A 22,271-nucleotide genomic window follows, 5' to 3' on the forward strand; every position below is an offset into this window, starting at 1 on the left:
AGGATTCCCACGGAGGAGTGATTCTCATCCTCATGTGGAATTCTGCACACAGGCCCTTCCTCCCACAGTCGTCCCATGCTTGCAGCTCTGCCTATGCCTTTGTGTGTTTAAAACAGCCTGGGGTTCCCACTGTCTTCAGCACGGAGCCACACCGGGAAGCCTGTGGGCCCCCCTGCCCCTGTCGTGTGCTTCCCGAACTCCTAATCCACTGGGAAGGAGCCAGCCATGCCACATGTTTTCCTGGAGAGCTCTTCCCATTTCTCCACAGTCTTGTTCTGGGACATCCTTTTGCCATTGCCCCCTGGGCCAACTCCCACTCAGCTCTCAGGTCCCCATTGACCCGTCACTCTACCCAGGAAAACCTCCTTAGGCCCCCTCCGCAGACCTTCCATCCTAGACTGTTGTGATTCCCTGCTTACCTGCTCTTCTCAAGCCAGGTTGCGAGCTCTGTGGGAGTAAGGCTGCATCCGCCACCTACCAGCACATCTCCAGTGCTATCAGCCTGATAATGAGTGTGGATGTGCGGAATGAATGAACACATGCATGCATGCCAGAGACACACTGTGCTCCACCTTTGGTGCCCCTGGGATGCTGGAGATATACCAGTAACTTGAGAACATTGACATTTAAACTCAAGACCACCCCCTGTATCCCAGGACGGTCCTGTATGCACAGAATTAGGCCACTTCAGTTGATTGTATTTCTACTGTTGACGTAGCCATAAGGTCTGAATTTCCCTCAATGAAAGGGGAAGAGAGAAAAGAAGGAGGCCAAGAAGGAGCATCAGAGATGCCCTGAGGGGTCACAGGTGAAGATGTCTTCAGACACTGGCATCTCAGTGGTTGTGAATGTCACAGACTTTTTTTGTGAACAGCTTGTGTTTGGGGACCATGAAGTATGAAATACTCATGATGGGCAGGGTGGTGGTGGTGATGATGGCACTTGGGACTCAACAAGGTGGGGAAGGAACAGGGCAAGGAAATGAGACAACATTGTGGTTACACAATGAGCACCTCCCTTCAGCCTCCATTCTAAAAGGACCAGCTCCCAGGAGCATATCCAACTGACAAGACCTGGGAGAGCTCACCTTCTGGCTCATCTACCTGGTGTCGGCTGGTCTTATGAATGTGAGCACAGACAGAACCATTCCGGGGCTTCCTGCTCAGGTGCGTGATGTCTCAGCACCTTCCGCACATGTGTTCATCTGTTATTTCTGCACTCATGCCTCATGCCTTCCTGCGATGCAGTTATTATTATTCCCATGGTACAACTGAACAATGAAAACCGGAATCTGGAGGATGAGCAGTGCACCTACAGGCCCAGGAGCCCCAGCACGGTGGCTCTGACTCCAGGGTTCCAACTCTGCCTGCAAAGCATTGCTGCTGGATCTTGGGGGTGCACAGACTTAGTCAGAGCCACAAATGAGATCTGTGTTTCTCTCTCCCTGCCTTCTTATCCAGCCTTCTTGCTTCTTTTCTGCTGCATTCTATGCCAAGCCTCTCCTTCAGAACAGACCCCATGAGTAATTGTTCCTAGGAACATACAGTCTCCCGGGAAGAGACCCCTGCTGGCCTGTGGAAGGGTCTGTGCAGCTAAAGCAGATTGAACGCTCGGGGACTGGAATATGTTTTATTTTGAGGCAGGTGGTTGAGGCAGAGTAATCCCTAAAATTAGAGAAATGTGTAAAACGTATGCTTTAGATTTTCTTTGAAGATTATTTACCAGAGACTGGTATACCTCTCAGGCCCCAGTTTTCAGCCCAGCTCAGCATCTTCCCAGGAAATTTGCAATGAGTTTCAGGTCCTTCACAGGTGGCTCCAATGTTAGAGTAATTCAGAGATTCCTCCAAATTCCAGAAAAGGCCAGATGGGAGCATCCAACCCACAGGGGAAGGAATCAGAAGACAGAGACAGGCTTTCCACTGTTCACAGGGGGAGGCGCCCAAGTCCAAAGAGAGACACAATTAAAGGAGAAATCAGTGAACTCATGCATGTCGGTTACAGGGAAAAAAATGGTTACAGAAAATTCAGGGGAGAGGGGAATTAGTTAATGCCACCATGAGAAAGCAGCTGGAAAAAGGCTGGGTGCGGTGGCTCATGCCTGTAATCCCAGCACTTTGGGAGGCCGGGGCGGGTGGATCATTTGAAGTCAAGAATTTGAGACCAGCCTGACCAACATGGTGAAATCCCATCTCTACTAAAAGTGCGAAATCAGCCAGGCGTGGGGGCACACACCTGTGATCCCAGCTGAAGTGGGAGAATTGCTTGAACCCAGGAAGCAGAGGCTGTAGTGAGCTGACATCAGGCCATCGCACTCCAGCCTAGGCAACAAGAGTGAAACTCTGTCTCAAGAAAAAAGAAAAAGAAAGGAAAGAAAGAAAGAAAGAAAGAAAGAAAGAAAGAAAGAAAGAAAGAAAGAAAGAAGGAAGGAAGGAAGGAAGGAAGGAAGGAAGGAAGGAAGGAAGGAAGGAAGGAAAGAAGGAAGGAAAAAGAAAGAAAGAAAGTAGCTGGACAAATCCAGCCAGTGGGTTTGTCTGTAGACACTGGCCTGGTCTCTTCATCAAGCTTGTATCAGTTAATTGGGACATTGCTGAGCTCAAAGGGACCTAAGGGCATAAAAACATGATCTGAGTGGTCCTGCATCAAATGCTGCTTTGGGAAAGTCAGCTCTAGAAGACATTGTTGGGTCAATCAGGAAAATCAGAATATGGTCTGGGTACTAGATAGCATTAAAATGTTCCAAACAGACAGCATAGTGGAGATCAATTACTGAAAAAATCAGATTATAAAACATTATGTGCAGAATGATCTCATTTGGTGAAGTAAAAAGGGAACGATATGTGTACTGAGGTGTTAAAAGTAGAAATTTCTGGGTGGTAGGAATGTGATAATTTTCCTTTTTATTTTTGTTTGACTGTATTTTCCATTTTTTACAGTGCACACGTGGAGCTTCTGGAACAATGAAAGATTATTTAAAATTTATAAACCAAAGAATTTGGGCAATATTTGTAAGTGAGCATGGCAGAAAAGGGTTCACAAGCCAAGGCAAGTGTTCCCGGAAACTAATAAGAAAGCCAAGGCAGGAATGGAACCGCGGGCGTGGGAGGCAACTAGAAAATCCACCAACGAGGAAATGTGAAGGACGCGTCTACTTAAAATGCTCAGCCTCATCAGTAATCAAGGAAATGCAAACTAGAAAGAGGAACCAAATTTCTACCCAACACATGAACAAACACTGAGAAGAAAAGGAAGATCCTGCCCTGAGGATGGTGACAGGGGGCGCCGATGGGCACACTCACTGGCACCGCTGCCGTGGAAGGTCACTTGGCAATGAACACCAAGACCCTTCAAGTTGTCTGCGCTCAGCAATTCCATCTCTGGGATTCTTTCTTCTAAAAAAAAAGAAACCGTAATATGAAAATGTGATGCTCATTACATTATTTATAATTCTAAAAAATTACAACTCCTCCCACCATCCGACATTTGGAGGATGGTCAAGTAGACTGTGCCAAATCCATTGAACGCAGTACCAGGCAGAGGTGACAGTGTGTCCTGAGAAAGTCGAGATGCACGTGGACTAGTTTTGTGATAACATAAGTAAGTAAAAGAACAATTAACAGTATAGTCCCAACTGAGAAAAATGAATAGTTAAAAAGAAGTATTTAAAAATACAATAAAGAAACACACGGAAACGTTCACACCATTGGGTTGTGGAGGTGGAATTACATTTCTCTATTTCCAAATGTTGACAAATGCCTATTACTTTTATAATGAGGAGGTAGAAAAGAATAGAAGGCTGACCGTAAAGTATTTTGGGGTTTGGTAAAGTTGTGAAAGTTTTAGACATGTAGAAAGATCAACTTAGCCAGGGCCATAAATGGCAGGTGCCAATAGGCTAAGCAATTCTTATGGATGCTTGGGAGCTGGTAGGAGCCCCCATCTCCCAGGAAGGGCATATGAGTGACAAAGGGGAAGGAGGCCTGGCCAAAGGCAAGACCCAGGCCGGAAAGTGGGACTTTGGCAGAGGCTGGGAAGTAGCCTCAGGGAGGTGAAGATAAGAGCCAGACCATAGTAAGCCCCATCCCAGAAGCAAAGCCACACAGCACAGAGTAGGACCAAGGACACTGTGCCACCTGCTCAGCAGGTTGCCAGGGATTGCAGAGGCTGCTCAGTATGCAGGACTGAATGGCAAGGCTGTGCCTGCTGGCCTGCTTCAGACCCTGGGCCCCCCTCTTCCTGCCCCCGACATATTCCACCTCTGTCACTTCCTGGTCCTGTGGCTTTGGGCAAGGTGTTTGTACCTGTCTGTGCCAGTTGCTCCTCTGTAAGCTGGTGCATTTGTTTCCTAGGGCTGCCATAATATATCAGCACCTGACTAGGGAGTTTGAAACATCAGACACTGATTCTCTAACAAAGGAGGTTTGGGCTTCCTTTGAAGGTAAATTAATAAGACTTGAGATTCGCACGTCTCTGGCTATCAGACCAATGAAAACAGCATGGAGAAGAAAGCTGACATGGAGTAAGAGGAAGGGGTGAGTGGTGGGGAAAGAAGGTGTCAAAGAGGGTGCGTTCCAGCACCAGCTTCCAGACATCTGCAGGTCCAGATGCTCCTGGCTCAAGGGTGCATGAAACCCAAGAACTCTCCTGCCTGAAGTAGTTAAAATTGGGCTTCTGTCCATTACAAACACAAATGTCCTTACTAAAATAACTGGCTATGTACTTGGGACTTGGATGTAGTCCCCGTCCTCTTGGGACAGTTTTTCTAGGGAAAGGAGAAAATTGAACAAATAATTCCTACTGTAGAGAGAGTTATAAACAAGAAAGACATCAGGGACAGTGTGGTCTGATGCTACTGCCGTGGGTTTTAGTTTGCTCCCTTGTTCCTCGAGGGAAGAAAACAAAGAGGGGTGTGTGTGTGTGTGTGTGTGTGTGTGTGTGTGTGTGTGTGTGTGATTAAACACAAAAACAGCATCCTGTCTGCCCTAGCTGAATATTCAGAAATAGTCAATCTTCAAAAACGGAAGTGTTTGCCCAGGGTTTTATTTCTCAGGTGTTGGTGGGTGACTGGTGTTCTCACATCCAACTTGTTTGTCAACTCCTCGGGATGTTTCTAACCATATTTCACAGGGGAAAAGACTGGCTAGCGGAGATGTGGGAGCCCCCTTCTGATTGGAGAGGAGCTCCTGCCTGCAGGGCACCACCATGGAACAGGTTGCCCACGCGGCTGAACATGGTCCTGACAGATGGTCTCCCTTCCAACAGGGGCAGAGAGTGGCTGTTGGCACCATTTGTCTGTAGTTAGTGGTGTCTGTCACCTTGCTGGGGCCTTTCAAAACCTATTTTTGTGGATGTTTTTTGCTCACTCCCAAGTATGAAGCAAGGCTGAGGAATAAGACGTCTGGCCCCTTCGCGCGAAGCACTAGAGATTCTCCCACTGTTTGATCTGCATTTGCGCAAACCCTGCCTTCTATGGAAGATTCCCTCCTGATGGTATAAGTTCAAAGCATAGCTCATAGCTCAGACATTTCTCTTTCTTCAGCCAACACATCTTTAGCAAGCAGGTACCTACGATTTGCCAGGTACCAGCCTTGGGGGCAAGGCCTGGAGCTTCTTGGTCCTTGTACTTTCTGCAAGACCCAGAGACCTTCCATAGTCTGTTGAGTAAAGGAATGGACAGCACGTGGGATGCCAAACAAATGGGACAGAGCTTTATGATGACTTGGAATTATTAAAAGCTTCTGGTTGCAGAGCTGATGTCCCAAATATTTGATGAGACACTAACTGGGAGATCTTGGGAGACAACAAACACTCTGATGGGGCAAGTTTTTCCCAGGTTTTCCTCTCTTTTCCTGGGTGGATCCCCAAAGCTTCAAACCAGAGAAGCCCCACCCCAGCCGGCATGGGCTTCCTGTTGAAGCTCCATTCCTTCCACTGGAGAAAGCACCGGATTGCCTTGTGGATTTACACAGCAAGCCTTACCCAGCCCAGGGGAGCCATGGCCCTGGGTCTTGGCTGAAGCACAGTTGTGACCCATTGTTAGGGTTTTGAACCCTTTGGGATTCCCATAACTGAAGCTGCAGTGACAGCATAGGGTCAGCACCGAGGGTTATGTAAGATTTCAGGGCCCTGGTGTTGAAGTCTCTTGGCCCTTTCCTTCACTTCCTGCTGTAGGACTGTGCCCCCAGTGATGAGGATTCGAGGTCTGTGCATTGTCAGGAAGTTCTGGAAGCTGCCTTCAAGTCCACCTGGACATGACTGGCCAGAACCTGGAGGGAGTGAGTGGAACCTTCCAGGAGCTGCTTGAAGAAGCAGCCAGTAGCAGTGAACCCACATGCTGGCCAATTTGATTCCCTCTTAGAATTGACAAAAGAGGTGGCCCAGCCCAGAGATTGCTTAGCGTGGCCAAGGACATGGGCTTTAGAACTAACAGGCTGGGCGCGGTGGCTCACGTCTGTAATCCCAGCACTTTGGGAGGCCGAGGCGGGCGGATCACCTGAGGTCAGGAGTTCAAGAACAGCCTGGCCAACATGGTGAAACCCCGTCTCTACTAAAAATACAAAAAGTAGCCAGGTGTGGTGGCAGGTGCCTATAATCCCAGCTACTTGGGAGGCTGAGGCAGGAGAATTGCTTGAACCTGGGAGGCGGAGGTTGCAGTGAGCTGAGATAGCGCCATTGCACTCCAGCCTGGGTGACAAGAGCAAGACTCCATCTCAAAAACAAACAAAAAAACCCAAAAAACCTAACAGGCCCTGGTTCTAACAGTCCTGCCCTCTCTTGTTGTAACTCAGGCCGGTTGGCTCATGATGGGCCCCTCATGGGGCTGCGTGACAAGGACGACGACATTGCAGGAGAACCCGCATACACTGCCTGGTACACAGCAGCCTCAGCAACTGGGAGCCACCCCACCCTTTCCTCTCTTGTGATGCTTGTTGACATGGAGGAGAGGGGAGCTGCCTGTGCTCTCCTGAGAGGACCCAGTTTCCTGAAAAAAGCTGGAAGCTGGGGGCTCTGACTGCTGGGTATTTAGGAAGAAGGGATCTTGCAAGGAGCAGGAGATAAGGAGCCCACAGGAAGCCAGAAATTCATCTCGGGGTGAATCTGCCTGGGTTGCAGTGGGGACAGCTCCTCCCAGGGTACCATCATGGGGACCACCCCTCTGGCTTGCCCTGCAGGCCTGTGGGCATCCTGGAATGAGTCCCTCACTGCGGCCAAAAACCCTTGAGGCTGACCCACCCAGGAAGACACGGGCTCAAAAGGAAGAGAAGCCTCACTTCGGCCTGGCATGGCCTGGCTCACTTCCCTTCCCTCAATAATCACAGTGTCAGCCCTCAAGGATACCACTTGTGGGACTCCTGATTGACCTCCTCTTTGAAGGCAGGGAAGTTACACTCTCTACAAGCAAAATAGAGCTCTTGTTTTTATTTTTATACTTTTAAAAAATAGAAACAAGATTTCACTATGTTGCCTAGGCTGGTCTTGAACTCCTGGGCTCAAGGGATCTTCCTGCCTGGGCCTCCCAAAGTGCTAGGATTACAGGTGTAAGACACCATGTCCAGCCAAAATACAGCTCTTATCCCAGATTTCTCAGGGCCCGTGGGGTTGGGGAGAAGATGGATTGCCTTCCTATGCTGTCTCTCTATTATATAAAGTGGAAATAAGGAAGGATAACACACGGCTGGGGAGCTGGAGGTGGGGATCTGGGTTCTAGGTCCCAGCGCTGTGTGACCTTCACCAGCACCCTCACCTTCACCCAGAGCTTTTGATTTCCAATCTGTAAAATTCGGGGGCTGCAGTAGATTATCCTCAGGGTCCTAGTAGCCTTCCATGGATGTGACTCTGAGGATATGCGCTTGCCTTACTGGGGACTTAGTGAAAGATGATCAAGAGGGGAGACAGCTGGGGGAGCCTTGCAGACATGGTTGAAATCCAGACTTGTGCCTCCCCAGCAAGTTGGGCATGAAATGAAAGATCTCATGCATGTGAGAAAAGACAATGAGTTACCAACAACAACCTGAAGGATCTTGCTACATAAAGCTACAACAAAAGGGTTCTGCTAAAAAATAAAGAAAAGGTTTTATTGACAAACCAGAAATCTTCTTTTGAGGTTTTGTGCTGACTTAGCTGCAGATTTTAGTGCTGGCAAAGATGTTGCAAAGATGAGTCTGATCTCAGGGTACAGAAGGGCTTTGGCAAGAACCCTACTCTCTTGAGCCCACAGGCCCTGTCTCCCTCCCCAAACCTGGCTGGTAAACCTACGTTTTCTTACATGTTGCTAGTGCTTTAGATCAAATTTTCTCAGAAGGTAATGATAGTGGAGTGGGAAGAGTAGACAGAGCATTAAACCCCATCTCTGCCACTTGCTACCTGTGTCACTTAAACTATATTGGTTTTCTCATCTGTGAAATGGGTATAATAATACAATACTGTCTTCTTTTGCTAGGCAGTTGGTGTTAAAACAATACTTGCAGTGGTCTTACTAATACTTACAAATGTTTTATATTATTAAAGGATGCAAGACTAGAAGGCCAGTATTTGGAAAATCCTGAGTGCAATGCAGGAGTCCCTGGAAGCTGTGGGCTACCTGCCTCTTCATTCAATAGGAGGCCTCAGTCCTGAGCCATTCTTTTGGGTTCTGGATGCTGCTTGGCAATAAGAAGCCCTAGGTGCTGGGCACGGTGGTTCATGCCTGTAATCCCAGCACTTTGGGATGCCAAGGTGGGAGGATCACTTGAGTTCAAGAGTTTGAGACAAGACTGGGCAACATGGTGAAACCCTGCCCCTAAAAAAAAAAAAAAAAAAAAAAAAAATTAGCCAGGTGGCCATGTGTACTTCCAGCTACTCAGGAGGCTGAGGTGTGAGAACCACTTGAGCCTGGGAGGCGGAGGTAGCAGTGAGCCAAGATTACATCAGTTCACCAGAGCCAAATCCTGTCAAAAAGGAAAGGAAAAGAAAGGAAAGGGGAAGTGGAAGGGGAAGGGGAAGGGTGAGAGGGAGCGGGACAGGGAGGGGGAGAAGAGGGATGGGAAAGGAAGGGAAGGGAGTGAACAAATAAAGAAATAGAAAATAAAATTTACAAAACAATGGTGCATAGAATAACATAAAACCATATTTAGAGATAAAAGGGAGAAGTGTAAGCCTGAAAATGACAAATATTGCTGAGAAGAATTAAAGGAGCTCTAAATAAGTGAAAAGATGTACCATGTTCATGGAATGAAAAACTCAATATTGTTAAAATGGCACGTTTCCCCAAATGTATCTACGAATTCAGTGCCATCCAGTCAAAATATCAGCATGTTTTAAAAATGTTTAAACCAATTATAAAATTTATATGGAAAGTTAGAGAACCTAGAATGATGAAAACAATGTTGAAAAATAAGAATAGAATTGAAGAACTCCAGTAGCCTTATTCTGGCACTTGGAGATCCCACTAAGGGGTCTGATGCTATTTATTTTAAGGTGATTATTTTAAGACTTACTACCAAGAAAATGTAATCAAAACAGGATAGATTGATGTCAAGATATAAAAAGAGATAAAACACAGTAAAGAGTCCAAAAATAGAATCTCTCTCATAGTCAGTGATTTTTACAAAGCCCCCAAAGTTATTTAATGTAGAAAACATTTGTTCAACAAAAGTTTCTTGAACAACTAGATACCAAATGGAAAAGAAATGAACCTTAACCTTACCTCACCATCATATACAAAAATTACTTTACTTTGAACGAATCCTTCACCTAAACATGAAAGTTAAAACTATAAAACTTCTAGGAGAAAACATATCTTTGCCAATTTGGGATAAGAACATTTTTCTTAGCAGAACCAAGAATCATAAAGATATAGGTTGGACTTCACAAATATTAAAAAGTTCTGCTCATCAAAAGACACCGTTAAGAAAAGAAATATGTAAGCCACAGATTAGGAGAGTATTTAAAACACATATATCTAATAAATTGCTTATATCCAAAATATATTTTAAAACTCAATAATGAAAGATAACCTAGTTTAATGCTAGTTGCCTCGTAAAATTGTATAGACATTTTGGAAAATTGGCATTTTCCTATAAGGTTAAATATATATGCAGGTATTTACTGAAAAAAAACTAAAACATATGTATATTTAAAAAGCAGTGGAAGAAGGACAGTGGCTCATGCCTGTAATCCTAGCACTTTGGGAGGCCAAGGTGGGTGGATCACGTGGTCAGAAGTTCAAGACCAGCCTGGCCAACATAGTGAAACCCAGTCTCTACTAAAAATACAAAAATTAGCCAGGTGTGGTGATGGGTGCCTATAGTTCCAGCTACTTGGGAGGCTGAGGCAAGAAAATCGCTTGAATCCAGGAGGTTGAGGCTGCAGTCATCTAAGATCATGCCATTGCATTCCAACCTGGGTGACGCAGCGAGACTCTGTTTCAAAAAAAAAAAAAAAAAAAAAAAAAAAAGTAGTGGAAGAGTGTCCAAAAAAGCTTTATTCAGAATGTCCCCAAATTGAATATAATGCAGATGTTCATCAACAGGAAAATAGCTAAAAATCAAAAAACAAAAACAAAAACAAAAAAACAACCCTGTGGTATATTTATACAACAGAGTTCTGCTCAACAAGAGAAAGGAATGAACAACTAAAATACACAACAGCATGGACAAACTTAAAAGATATTATGCTGAGTGAAAGAAGCCTGATGTAAAAGAGCACACACTGTATAGTTCCATTCAGATGAAGTTCTAAAACTTGCAAAATGAATCTACGATGATAGAAAGCAGAACTCTGTAAGGCTAGCTGGGGAAGATGAGATGTGGACTGCCTGGAAAGGGGCATGAGGGGGTTTTCTGGGGTGATAGAAACATTCTGTATCTTAATAGGTGTGTGAGTTACTTAGAAGATGTGTTTATCAAAACTCATCAAACAGTATACTTAGAATTTTTACATTCAAGGTATGTAAACCATACCCTGCTAAGAAAAAATTTCTTATAATAAAGAAAAAAACTTGAATCTGCACAGAGGGAAAATACGCCTCTACTCTCAGAGCCATGAAGAGCCAGAACAGAATGACTCCGGTGATCTGACTACTGGACTGCATCACCAACAGGGAAGGTGGGGCTACCAGGAGCAGAAAGGAAGGGGAGGTGGTGTGGGCAGGATCAAGGCTTCTGTTCCCATCTGGCTAGGCCAGGCCCTGTGACACCTCCTGGTGGAACCTCCAAAGTGTCAACACTACAACTGGTTGGAAGGGTGAGCTTCTGAGGCCGACAAGTGATATTTGAGAATGCATAGTCAGGCAACAGTCAGAGAAAGGCACTAGATGAGCTTGGCAATCCCCTTTCTATAACAGGTTCCCTCTAACCTCTCTGCCGTGAGTAAATAGCTTGGTTTTTCCATAAAATGCCCTGAATATTTATGCAAAATAAAGAAATGACCTTTTTTGCTTTCCAAATCTTGCTAAGCCCCTAGGAGAGTTGAGTCACTTAGTGAAAGAGGTGTATGCCTGCCTTGGTTTCCCTGCGTACCTACACCAACTTGCATAAGAAAACATCACTTTGAGGCTACTAACCAGACTTGAGCTTTTTGCTCTTTCTTGCACACACTCAGACACAACCACACAAATGCACTGCCCCTGTCCCCAGCAGACTTACAAGTAGGCTTTCTCCCTGAATGCATGTACAGAGTGGAGCCTGAAGTGCATAGGCCCCTTATGTGTGATGAGGGCCAAAAGCTGAGCCCAGTGACTGTTCCCAGCCGTGTGGCCAGAGAAGAGTGAATCCTCCTCCACACATCTACCCACACAGACCTCTGAAGCAAAAGTGGTACATGGGCTTCAGCTGCCACTGCAGTGGAAGGGATTTAATTTCAGCTATATGGGGGAAGGAAGGCCCTAAGATGCTTCTGTTTCCTTTTCCTAGCCCATTTCCCCTTATCCAGGTTCCTTGTGTGGCATCTTCAAGGGACCTAAGTTGCCAAGTGAAATCACCTCACCCACCCACCTCATTTCGCAGGTGGAGAATCTGAGTTACAAAAGCAGAAGGAATCGCCCAAATTCATGTGATCAACTAGGGTCACTGACTAGACCAGCATCCTGAACTCCTGGTTTGCAGTTCAGGGTGACGTCTGCTACACGATGCCGGCAGCCCACAGTCTCTTTTCCATCAGAGAAGGGGGCTTATTCCCATTGGAAAGTACTGGAAGGTGGCACCCAGGCTATGGGCTCCCCCAGTGGTCTGCTGGGGGCCCCACAACAGACTGCTTTCCCAGTCCTGGTGTGAGGGCACAATTAAAGCAGCTTCAGAATCACCAGTAAAGAGTGGGTCTCCCCTTTAGCTGTTCACTGAGAACATAGCCACAGAGGTACAGATTATGGACCCCAGGAAGTCCAGGGGAGTCAGATTAAGTCAGGCTGCACATACCACTGAGAGCAGCCTGGTATGTGCTCCGTGACGTGTATGTTACAGGAGGATAGACAGAGGAAGTGGAAGGCATAGTTTTGAAATATTCTGGCCTGGCACCATGGCTCATGCCTGTAAACTCAGCACTTTGGGAGGCTGAGGTGGGCAGATCACCTGAGGTCGGGAGTTTGAGACCAGCCTGACCAACATGGAGAAACCTCATCTCCACTAAAATAACAAAATTAGCTGGGTATGGTGGCACATACTTGTCATCCCAGCTACTCGGGAGGCTGACGCAGGAGAATCACTTGAACCTGGGAGGCAGAGGTTGCAGTGAGCCGATCATGCCATTAAGCTCCAGCCTGGGCAACAAGAGCAGAACTCCATCTCAAAAAAAAAAAAAAAAAAAAAAAATCTGTATTTCAAAATGATGGGACCATACAGTTCAGTGATTAAAAGCATGGCCTTTGGAATTCAACAGACCTGGATGTTGCCTCTCACTGGATATGTAGCCATGAACCCCACTTTCTGAGCCTATAAATGGAAAGGAACAGTTATCCCAGCATCTACTCAGTGAATGGTACCTGAGGATGGCTTGCTTTGAAGATCTAGTTTCAGAACTCAGGAGACACAGCACCCATAGGCCAGGTCTGGGCCTTCACAGCCAGGGAATACAATTTTTTAATTTCTTTTCTTTTTTGTAGAGTCAGAGTCTCACTCTGTTGCCCAGGCTGGAGTGTAGTGGTAATCACAGCTCACTGCAGCCTCCAACTTCTGAGCTCAAGAGATGCTCCTGCTTCAGCCTCTCCATTAGCCGGGACTACAGGCGTGCACCACCACACCTGGTTGTGTTAGTTAGGGTTCTCTAGAGGGGCAGGACTAATAGGATAGATGTATACATGAAAGAGGGTTTATTAAGGAGTATCGACTAACACGATCACAAGGTGAAGTCTCACAATAGGCCATCTGCAATCTGAGGAGCAAGGAAGCCAGTCCAAGTCCCAAAACCTCAAAAGTAGGGAAGCCAATAGTACATCCTTCAGTCTGTGTCCAAAGACCTGAGAGCCCCTGGCAAACCACTGGTGTAAGTCTAAGAATCCAAAAGCTGAAGAACTTGGAGTCTGACATTCAAGGGCAGAAAGCATCCAGCACGGGAGAAAGATGAAGGCCGAAGACTCAGTCAGTCTAGTCCTTCCGTGTTCCTCTGCTTGCCTTTATCCTAGCCACGCTGGCAGTTGATTAGATGGTGCCCACCCAGATTGAGGGTGGGTCTTCCTTTCCCAGTCCTGACTCAAATGTTAATCTCCTTTGTCAGCACCCTCACAGACACGCCCAGGAACAATACTTTGCATCCTTCAATCAGATGAAGCTAACACTCAATATTAACCATCACATTGGCTAATTAAAAAAATTTTTTTCTTGTAAAGACAGGGTCTTGCAGTGTTATCCAAGCTTGTCTTGAACTCCTGGTCCCAAGCGATCCTCCCACCTCAGCTTCCCAAACTGGGATTACAGGTGTGAGCCTATACGCCTGGCCCCAGTGTTGCTTTTTTATTTCTTTTTGTGGAGACTGGGTCTTGCTCGGCCGGGCACAGTGGCTTATGACTGTAAACCCAGCACTTTGGGAGGCCAAGGCGGGTGGATCACGAGGTCAAGAGATAGAGACCATCCTGGCTAACACATGGTGAAACCTGTCTCTACTAAAAATACAAAACAAACAAACAAACAAAAACCCTAGGTAGTACCATTCAGGACATAGGCATGGGCAAAGACTTCATGTCTAAAACACCAGAAGCAACGGCAGCAAAAGCCAAAATTGACAAATGGGATCTCATTAAACTAAAGAGCTTCTGCACAGCAAAAGAAACTACCATCAGAGTGAACAGGCAACCTACAGAATGGGAGAAAATTTTTGCAATCTACTCATCTGACAAAGGGCTAATATCCAGAACCTACAAAGAACTCAAACAAATGTACAAGAAAAAAACAAACAACCCCATCAAAAAGTGGGCAAAGGATATGAACAGACATTTCTCAAAAGAAGACATTCATACAGCCAACAGACACATGAAAAAATGCTCATCATCACTGGCCATCAGAGAAATGCAAATCAAAATCACAATGAGATACCATCTCACACCAGTTAGAATGGCGATCATTAAAAAGTCAGGAAACAACAGGTGCTGGAGAGGATGTGGAGAAATAGGAACACTTTGACACTGTTGGTGGGATTGTAAACTAGTTCAACCATTATGGAAAACAGTATGGCGATTCCTCAAGGATCTAGAACTAGATGTACCATATGACCCAGCCATCCCATTAGTGGGTATATACCCAAAGGATTATAAATCATGCTGCTATAAAGACACATGCACACGTATGTTTATTGCGGCACTATTCACAATAGCAAAGACTTGGAATCAACCCAAATGTCCATCAGTGACAGACTGGATTAAGAAAATGTGGCACATATACACCATGGAATACTATGCAGCCATAAAAAAGGATGAGTTTGTGTCCTTTGTAGGGACATGGATGCAGCTGGAAACCATCATTCTTAGCAAACTATCACAAGAACAGAAAACCAAACACCGCATGTTCTCACTCATAGGTGGGAACTGAACAATGAGATCACTTGGACTCGGGAAGGGGAACATCACACACCGGGGCCTATCATGGGGAGGAGGGAGGGGGGAGGGATTGCATTGGGAGTTATACCTGATGTAAATGACGAGTTGATGGGTGCTGACGAGTTGATGGGTGCAGCACACCAACATGGCACAAGTATACATATGTAACAAACCTGCACGTTATGCACATGTACCCTAGAACTTAAAGTATAATAATAATAATAATAATAAAAATAGCTAGGCGTGGTAGCGGGCGCCTGTAGTACCAGCTACTCCAGAGGTTGAAGCAGGAGAATGGTGTGAACCCAGGAGGTGGAGCTTGCAGTGAGCGGAGATCGTGCCACTGCACTCCAGCCTGGGCAACAGAGTGAGACTCCACCTCAAAAAAAAAAAAAAAAAAAAAAAGAGACAGTGAGATAGACTGGGTCTTCCTATGTTGCCCAAGCTCTTGGTGGGCTTAAGCAATCCTCCTGCCTCAGCGTCCAAAGGGGCTGGGATTGTTACAGGCATGAGCCACTTCTCAGGGCCCAGTGCTCTCTCTTTTTTTTTTTTTTTTTTGGAGTGCAATGGCACAATCTCAGCTCACTGCAACCTCCGCCTCTCGGCTTCAAGCGATTCTCCTGCCTCAGCCTCCCAAGTAGCTGGGATTACAGGCGCCTGCCACCACGCCTGGCTACTTTTTGTATTTTTACTAGCGACAGAGTTTCACCAGGTTGACCAGGCTGGTCTCGAACTCCTGACCTCAGGTGATCCGCCCGCCTCGGCCTCCCAAAGTGCTGGGATTACAGGCATAAGCCACCGCGCCCGCCCCGCAGTGTTCTTGAAAGTGATCAGAGGGCGGGAGGATGAGTGGGAGGAGAGGAGCTGTCCACTGTCCCAGTGCTGACCTGCTGAGAACTCCAGCCTGGGCAGGACCCGGCAGGCTTGCAACCACTCAGGCACCCTGGTAAATTTCTAGGCTGTGGTTGTGGGTGAGTGGGGACTGGAGTGGGACAAAGAACTGGGAGAAACAGCTTTTCCTGAAAGCTTCAGTCCTGGGAATACAAGACAACCTCCACTGCCTCACTCCAGCTCAGAGACAGGAAATGAACAGGGCCAGACATCTTTAGAAGTCAGTTTAAACCCAGAGAAGCTGTTGTTCATGAACCGGTTCAATGCCTCACAGTCTAACACTAAGGAAGATCAATCACACACTTCTCTGCTCCTGGAGTCAGCCTGCATTGCAAATAAAGAAGCTGCTGCCACCACAGACACATTTAATGGATTTTCAGAGCAAGGTGCAAACTCACTGGCTGGCTGCTTGCCTGTGAGTTCAGTGGAGAGGAATGGCTTTGAGTCAGGTAGACTGTAGCTGAACTGCAACTCTTTCTATTTGTCCAACTGTGGGGCAACTGTGGTGTAGGTGATGAAGTCCTGGGCTGAGGGAGAACCCGTGTTCTGATCTCAGATCTGCCACGGGGCATCTGTGAAACCTTAAGCAAGCTGCTTGGTTGCAAGTTTCTGACACCCAGTCCATAATCAGGGTAATTATCCCTATCCCATGAATGATAAGGGGTGAAATGAATTTAATGTGCTTAGCAGAAGGTCTAGTCCACAGTGAGCCCTCAGATAGACACTGACTTTCTATACTACTCAGCTGGCATTCAGTCCAAGCACTTTGTTTGGGAAGAGAGTTAGAGGAGAGAAGAATGGGAGTGATGGGCATTTGGACATCATCCGGAGAGACTGGGAGAACCAAACCTGGGCATTAGAACAGAGTCAGCATGTTTATACACATAGGCCTGGGTCCACATCACCTCCCTCATCAGCTCTGGCTCCCTGAGAATGCTGCTTAACTTCTTTGAATCTCAGTTTCCTCATCTGTATGATGGAGTAACTAAAGTATGTCTGGTAAAGGGCTGCCATGAAACTTACGTGAGATAAAGCAAGGGATCCTAGCAAACCTTCAATAGATGTTGCTCAGCATTCTGAGTCCCATCAGACAGTGGGGTCTCAGCTTCTTCCAAGAGATTGTCAGCTGACACTTCCAGGCAGCAGGCTTCCTCTTCTCTCTGGCTGGGCCCTCTGCCTGGCCTGTGGGGCCTGGGCCAGCCAGAGACTCAGGAGTGGCAAAGGCCCTGTCTAGCAAGCCAATTCTTGTCTTATCTGATAATGAGCAAGTGAGCCAGAGACCCAATGGTGCTGTTGGACTTCGTTTTCATGATTCTGCTTATCCCACTTGAGGGCTGGGCCAGGGGTATGCATAAACAGCTTTCCTGGGGGGGCAGGCACCACCTCTCTGATAGTCGTAGCAGAGAGACCATTAGACAGCAGTCAGGATCCTGGGTTCCAAACCCTGATCTGCCACATGTTCTTATGCAGTGAACATCCCCTGTAGGGTCTCAGAATTCTTATCTGTGTATCATTCTTAGAACTCCCAGGGTTCTACAAGAATCCCATGAAGAATCAGATGTGTAAACGCTTAAAAATAGAGAACTGCTGGTGGGACAAGGTGGAGAGACTAGAAGGGGCCTATCCCCAGAATGACTGGATGCTACATGTCCTGTAAGTTATCATCTGAATAGGACTGACCTTTCTGTCCAGCCTGGCATTGGGCTGGCATCCACAGTTTGCATTCAGAGTTTGCCAATGTCCTTTCTTCCCGCTCTTCTACAGACCTGTGGTATACTCAAGGGCCACAACCACATGCCAGGCTTCAGGTTCCAGGCATTTGCTCAGGCACTTCCTTCCCCATGGAATGCCAGGCCCTGGCCCCACTCCACTTGCAGAGCTCCAGATTCCCCCAAGGGATGTGCTCTCTGTGTCCATGGCACTTTTACAGAACTTCCCTTGGGGCATTGGTGACATTCTGGTTTGTGTTCAGTTTATATCAATATTTCATCTCTTTCTAAAGATAACTGTGGAAAGGACCACTGCAGTCTGCAACCTCTCATTGGAATGTGTATTCAGGCACATGCAAGGGTTAAAGACAGTAGCACAATGGAAATAACAGTGGATTTGAATCCTGACTCTTCACCAATTCATTTTATTCTATCTATTGGTGTGTACTTGGAGTGACCTCAAACAAATGTGGATCTCTCTGAGTCTCAGCTCCTTCACTTGTCAGGATGGAATCATGATATTTATGCCACAGGGTTGCTGCAAGATAGGCAATGACGTGCACACCCATCTGCCTCTACCATAGTTCTGTTTTGAGCCCTCCCTTGGGTCCCAGTTACAGCGTTTAGTGATTCACGTTGACTCTGTCACGAACATTCCATTGCTGCTGACTTCCCTCCAGCTTGAAGGAGCATGCCATGCAGATCCAGCCACAGTGTGTTCCGGTGGGCACACTCCAGGCCTTTTGCCCCTGGTCAGGCGGGATGGATCATTGTGGCTTTTCATGGAGGTGCAGTGAGGACTTGTATCAAGGCCTGGATAGGGACGTGCATCTCCTCTCCTCGCTGAGTGTGATCTCACTGCCAACTGGTGTCTGGGGCCATGTGGAACCCGTGTTTGGGCAGGCTCAGCCTGACTGAAGCCAACAGGGCTGGGGGCCTAGTTACTGTAGGATATCAGCACCCCCTGCCAATGGCCCAACTGAAGGCAGGAAATGTTGCTCAAAACTAGAGGAAAACGAGTTCAGTTTGTTTCTTTAGGAAACTGAGTTAATATATCCTGAGTGTCTTTCTGGCATTTTAACCTTTCAATGTTGCCTTTAGGAATTTAGAAAGCAAATGATCTTTAAAATGATGTGAGAGGGTATATGAATGTGTGTGTGTGCGCGCGCACGCACGCGTGCACATACGTGTGTGTGTTCATTGGTTTATTGATGTTGGACCTAGTTACCAAGTCACCAACATCAGTTTGGTGTTGCAAAATTGAGATACTTTTAAGTTACAGTCCAAGGACACCTTCCTGAGAAGGTGGTTGAGAACCGCTGGAGTATGCAGGAAGAGCCAAGTCATGGAGCTAGAAGTACTGGCTTCATCCCTCACCAACTCTGTCATTTAACTTCTTTGAGTCTTTGGGTTCTCATCTGGAAAATGTGGGGTAGCGATAAAAGCTTTTCTTCCTGTCTTTGTTGCAAGAACTAAATAAACATAGTACTGTTTGGACATGTTTCATAAACTCCAATATGCTGGGAGAATATTAATTGACATGTTATATTGTCAATATAAATATAAATAAATATTTATATAAAGATATAAAAATATAAATGGGATCCTGTGTGTCTAAAGTCTCTGGTGAGGCTTCAGTGAGTGCCTCCAGGACAGAACATCAGGTCATGGTTGGAGGATGTGCCCAAGTGATTGTTTGGCATCCAGTGGCTTACCCTGACCATTTCTCATAGAGCACACTCCTGAGAGCATGACCACAGACCACCCTCACCAGAACTACCTCAGGAACTCATGAAAATGCAGACTTCCAGACCTTTTTATTTAGAAACTCCTGGGGGTGTGACCCAGGAATCAAACTCTTTAACCAGCACCCCAGCCTTACCAGGTGACTCTGATACACATGAAAGTGTGAGAATCACAGATCCAATAGTGACCCCAAAATGTTGGTTGATTTACTCCATAGACAATACTTGGGCACTATCTTAGTCTGTTTTGTGCTGATAAAACAGAATACCTGAGACTTGAGACTTGGTACTTTATAATGAATAGAAATGTATTGTTCATGGTTCTGGAGGCTGGGAAGTCCAAAATTGAGGGACTGGCATATGGTGAGGGCCTTCTTGCTACATCATCCCCTGGCAGAAAGTGGAAGAGCAGAGGGAGGGAGAGACACAGGGAGAGAGAGAGAGAGAAACGGTAGGGGGGCAAACTCATCCTTTAATAAGGAACCCATTCTCATGATAAAGGCACTAATTCACTTATGAAGGCAGTGCCTCCATGACTCAAACACCTCCCATTGGGCCCCACTTCCCAATACTGTTGCATTGGGGGTTAAGTTTCCAACACATGAACTTTGAGGGACACATTCAAACTATAGCACAAATAGCTCCTATCTCCTGCCAGGAGCTATTTGTAGGGGACACTTCTTTGGCAGCAGGAGAGACACACAGATGAACAGCGTCCTCTGCTGTCATATACCAGATATTTAATGAAGACATGTAGTCAACACTGAAATCTGTAGGCCACATGAGGGGGCCAGGGATGAGGATCTTGCTAGCATTCTGCTCTGTTTCCTTCTCTGGGAAGCAAAGCTAAACATACACATTACCTTATGTAGTTATCACCACAGCTTTGAAAGGTAAATAAGAAAACCTAGCCTCAAGGATGTTGAGTAACTTGCCCAGTGTCCTATGAAGTCAGTGAGTGGTGTGTTGTTAAATGTTTAACCACAGGCTGGGGTGTGAGAAGCCCTGATTGTGGAGTTTGCTGATTTCTATAGTGCAAAAACTCTCATTGTGGTGGATTTTAAGGTACCAACATGCTGTCACTGAAGCAGAGATGGAGAGAGATGCCCATAACAGGCCCTCGTGAGCTGGTGTGAGCTGGCTCCAGAACTCCACTGTCTGCAGCTGTCAGTCACTCAAATAACTGTCAATGAGTGTCATCTGTGGACACACAGAGAAGAGGGGGCATCTTGTTTCTGCCCTCCTGACACCTCATTCCATGAGCATTTAATAAAGTTTGGATGTTTGTCCCCTCCAAATCTCATATTGAAACATAATCCCCAATGTTGGAGGTGGGCCCTGGTGGGAGGCAAAGGCGATTGGGTCATGGGGGCAGATCCCTCATGAATGGGTTGGCACCATCCTGAATGACTTCTCAGGCCATGAGGGATCTGATGGTTTAAAAGCCTGGGATCTCCCCCTTCTCTTTCTTGCTTTCACTCTTGCCATGTGACATGCCTGCTCCCACTTTGCCTTTAGCCATGATTAGAAGCTTCCTGAGGTCCTCATCAGAAGCTGAGCAGATGTTGGAGCCATGATTGCACACCATGCAGAATCATGAGCCAGTTCAACCTCTTTTATTCATCAATTACCCAATCTCAGGTATTCCTTTACAGCAAAGCAAAATGGTACAATACGGCGTCTACAATGTGCTTGGTACTATGTGAGGGAGATACTTAAGTATAATGAGGTCCCTACCTTCAGGGGGTAGAGTCAACCACATCCTTGCTTGGCTTACTTTATCTAGTGGCTTGAGGCCCAGGAATGTCCAGTCACCACTGGCCACACTGGGAGGCTCCAGGATAGGGCTGTCTGTGTCCAGGACAGGGACCTGAGGTTGCTGACATGGTGCAGGGGGTCACTGCAGGGCAGTGTCTCATAGAGTTGAAGGGGGCTGCAGGGGCTCTGAGAGCTGCCCCTGTCTGTCCATCCCCACCCCTTCCCCACAGAGTCTTGGTTGAGAACAGAAGGGCCACAGTCCCTGCACATTTTCCTGAGGATAGGCAGGGGTACCCTGTGTCCAGGGTCTCTGTGGCCTGGACCAGGCCTGCCAGCTGGCACCCTCCCCATTTTCTGAAGAGTTCTGGCACGTTATGTCAGGCAGGTCCCTCATAAACTAGAATGTGCTGCCTCACCAGTCTCAGGGCAGATGGGTGTGTGGCTTCAGGGCTGCAGAAGGCAGCTGCTGGAACTGGGAGCAGGACAGCACAGTATCCACCACACCAGGGCTGCTATCTAGGCTGGTTGTGGACAGCCTGGCATGCCCAGGTGGGAGCAGTCAGGGTCAGATAAAGGCCTCTCCCGGCTGGAGAGATGCCCAAGGGATGTTACAGAGAGCCTCGGGGTCCCTGCAGCAGGCTCAGGATACAGTGGAAGCTCTGGCTGTAGGGCGAGGGGAAGAAGGTACTGTGAATCGAGTAACCCCAGTCGTGTAGCAGCTGTTCTTGGGACAGGCAGGCTGGGACACTCATGTCAAGGTCTGCCAGGATGGCATGCAGGCGGGGACAGGTGGCACTGGGGCGTGAAGGTGTCCAGGCATCCCTTCCTTTTCTCAGAGAGATTTCCTTGACTCAGCCTGTCTTTGACACACACGGGGGGATGGAGGATGATGGGGGAAGGGAGCGACAGTGAGCCAATCACCCTGCACCAGAGCCTTCAGGGCTGGTTCCCTCCGAGCCTGTAAGTGTGAGTGTGTGTGCGCGAGTGTGTCTGTGTGTGCACCAGTGGGGATTTCCGTGATAGAAGCAGCCAGATTCCAGAGACAGAGAGAAGAGGAGGGGGAAGAACGAGAGGGGGGAGAAAATTGGGGGTGGGAGAGACAGACGGAGAGAACAGCGCGGTGGGGCGGGGAGAGGGAGAGAGGTGGAGGGGAGAGCAGAGAGAGAGC

The 22,271-nt window shown here is 47.1% G+C and overlaps 1 protein-coding gene across 1 annotated transcript in view; it reads right to left on the reverse strand.

The window, feature by feature from the left end:
- Positions 1-3,197: 3,197 nt before the first annotated feature.
- Positions 3,198-22,271, reverse strand: part of CPXM2 (carboxypeptidase X, M14 family member 2) — a 246,824-nt gene continuing 227,750 nt past the window's right edge. Inside the window, exon 14 of the mRNA XM_077947807.1 lies at positions 3,198-3,391. Within this exon, the coding sequence (XP_077803933.1) occupies positions 3,213-3,391 (179 nt within the window). The 3' untranslated portion in view covers positions 3,198-3,212. The remainder of the gene's footprint in view (positions 3,392-22,271) is intronic.

The sequence above is a fragment of the Macaca mulatta genome, chromosome 9 (genome assembly GCF_049350105.2).
Source record: "Macaca mulatta isolate MMU2019108-1 chromosome 9, T2T-MMU8v2.0, whole genome shotgun sequence".
In the NCBI taxonomy this organism is placed as follows: Eukaryota; Metazoa; Chordata; class Mammalia; order Primates; family Cercopithecidae; genus Macaca; species Macaca mulatta.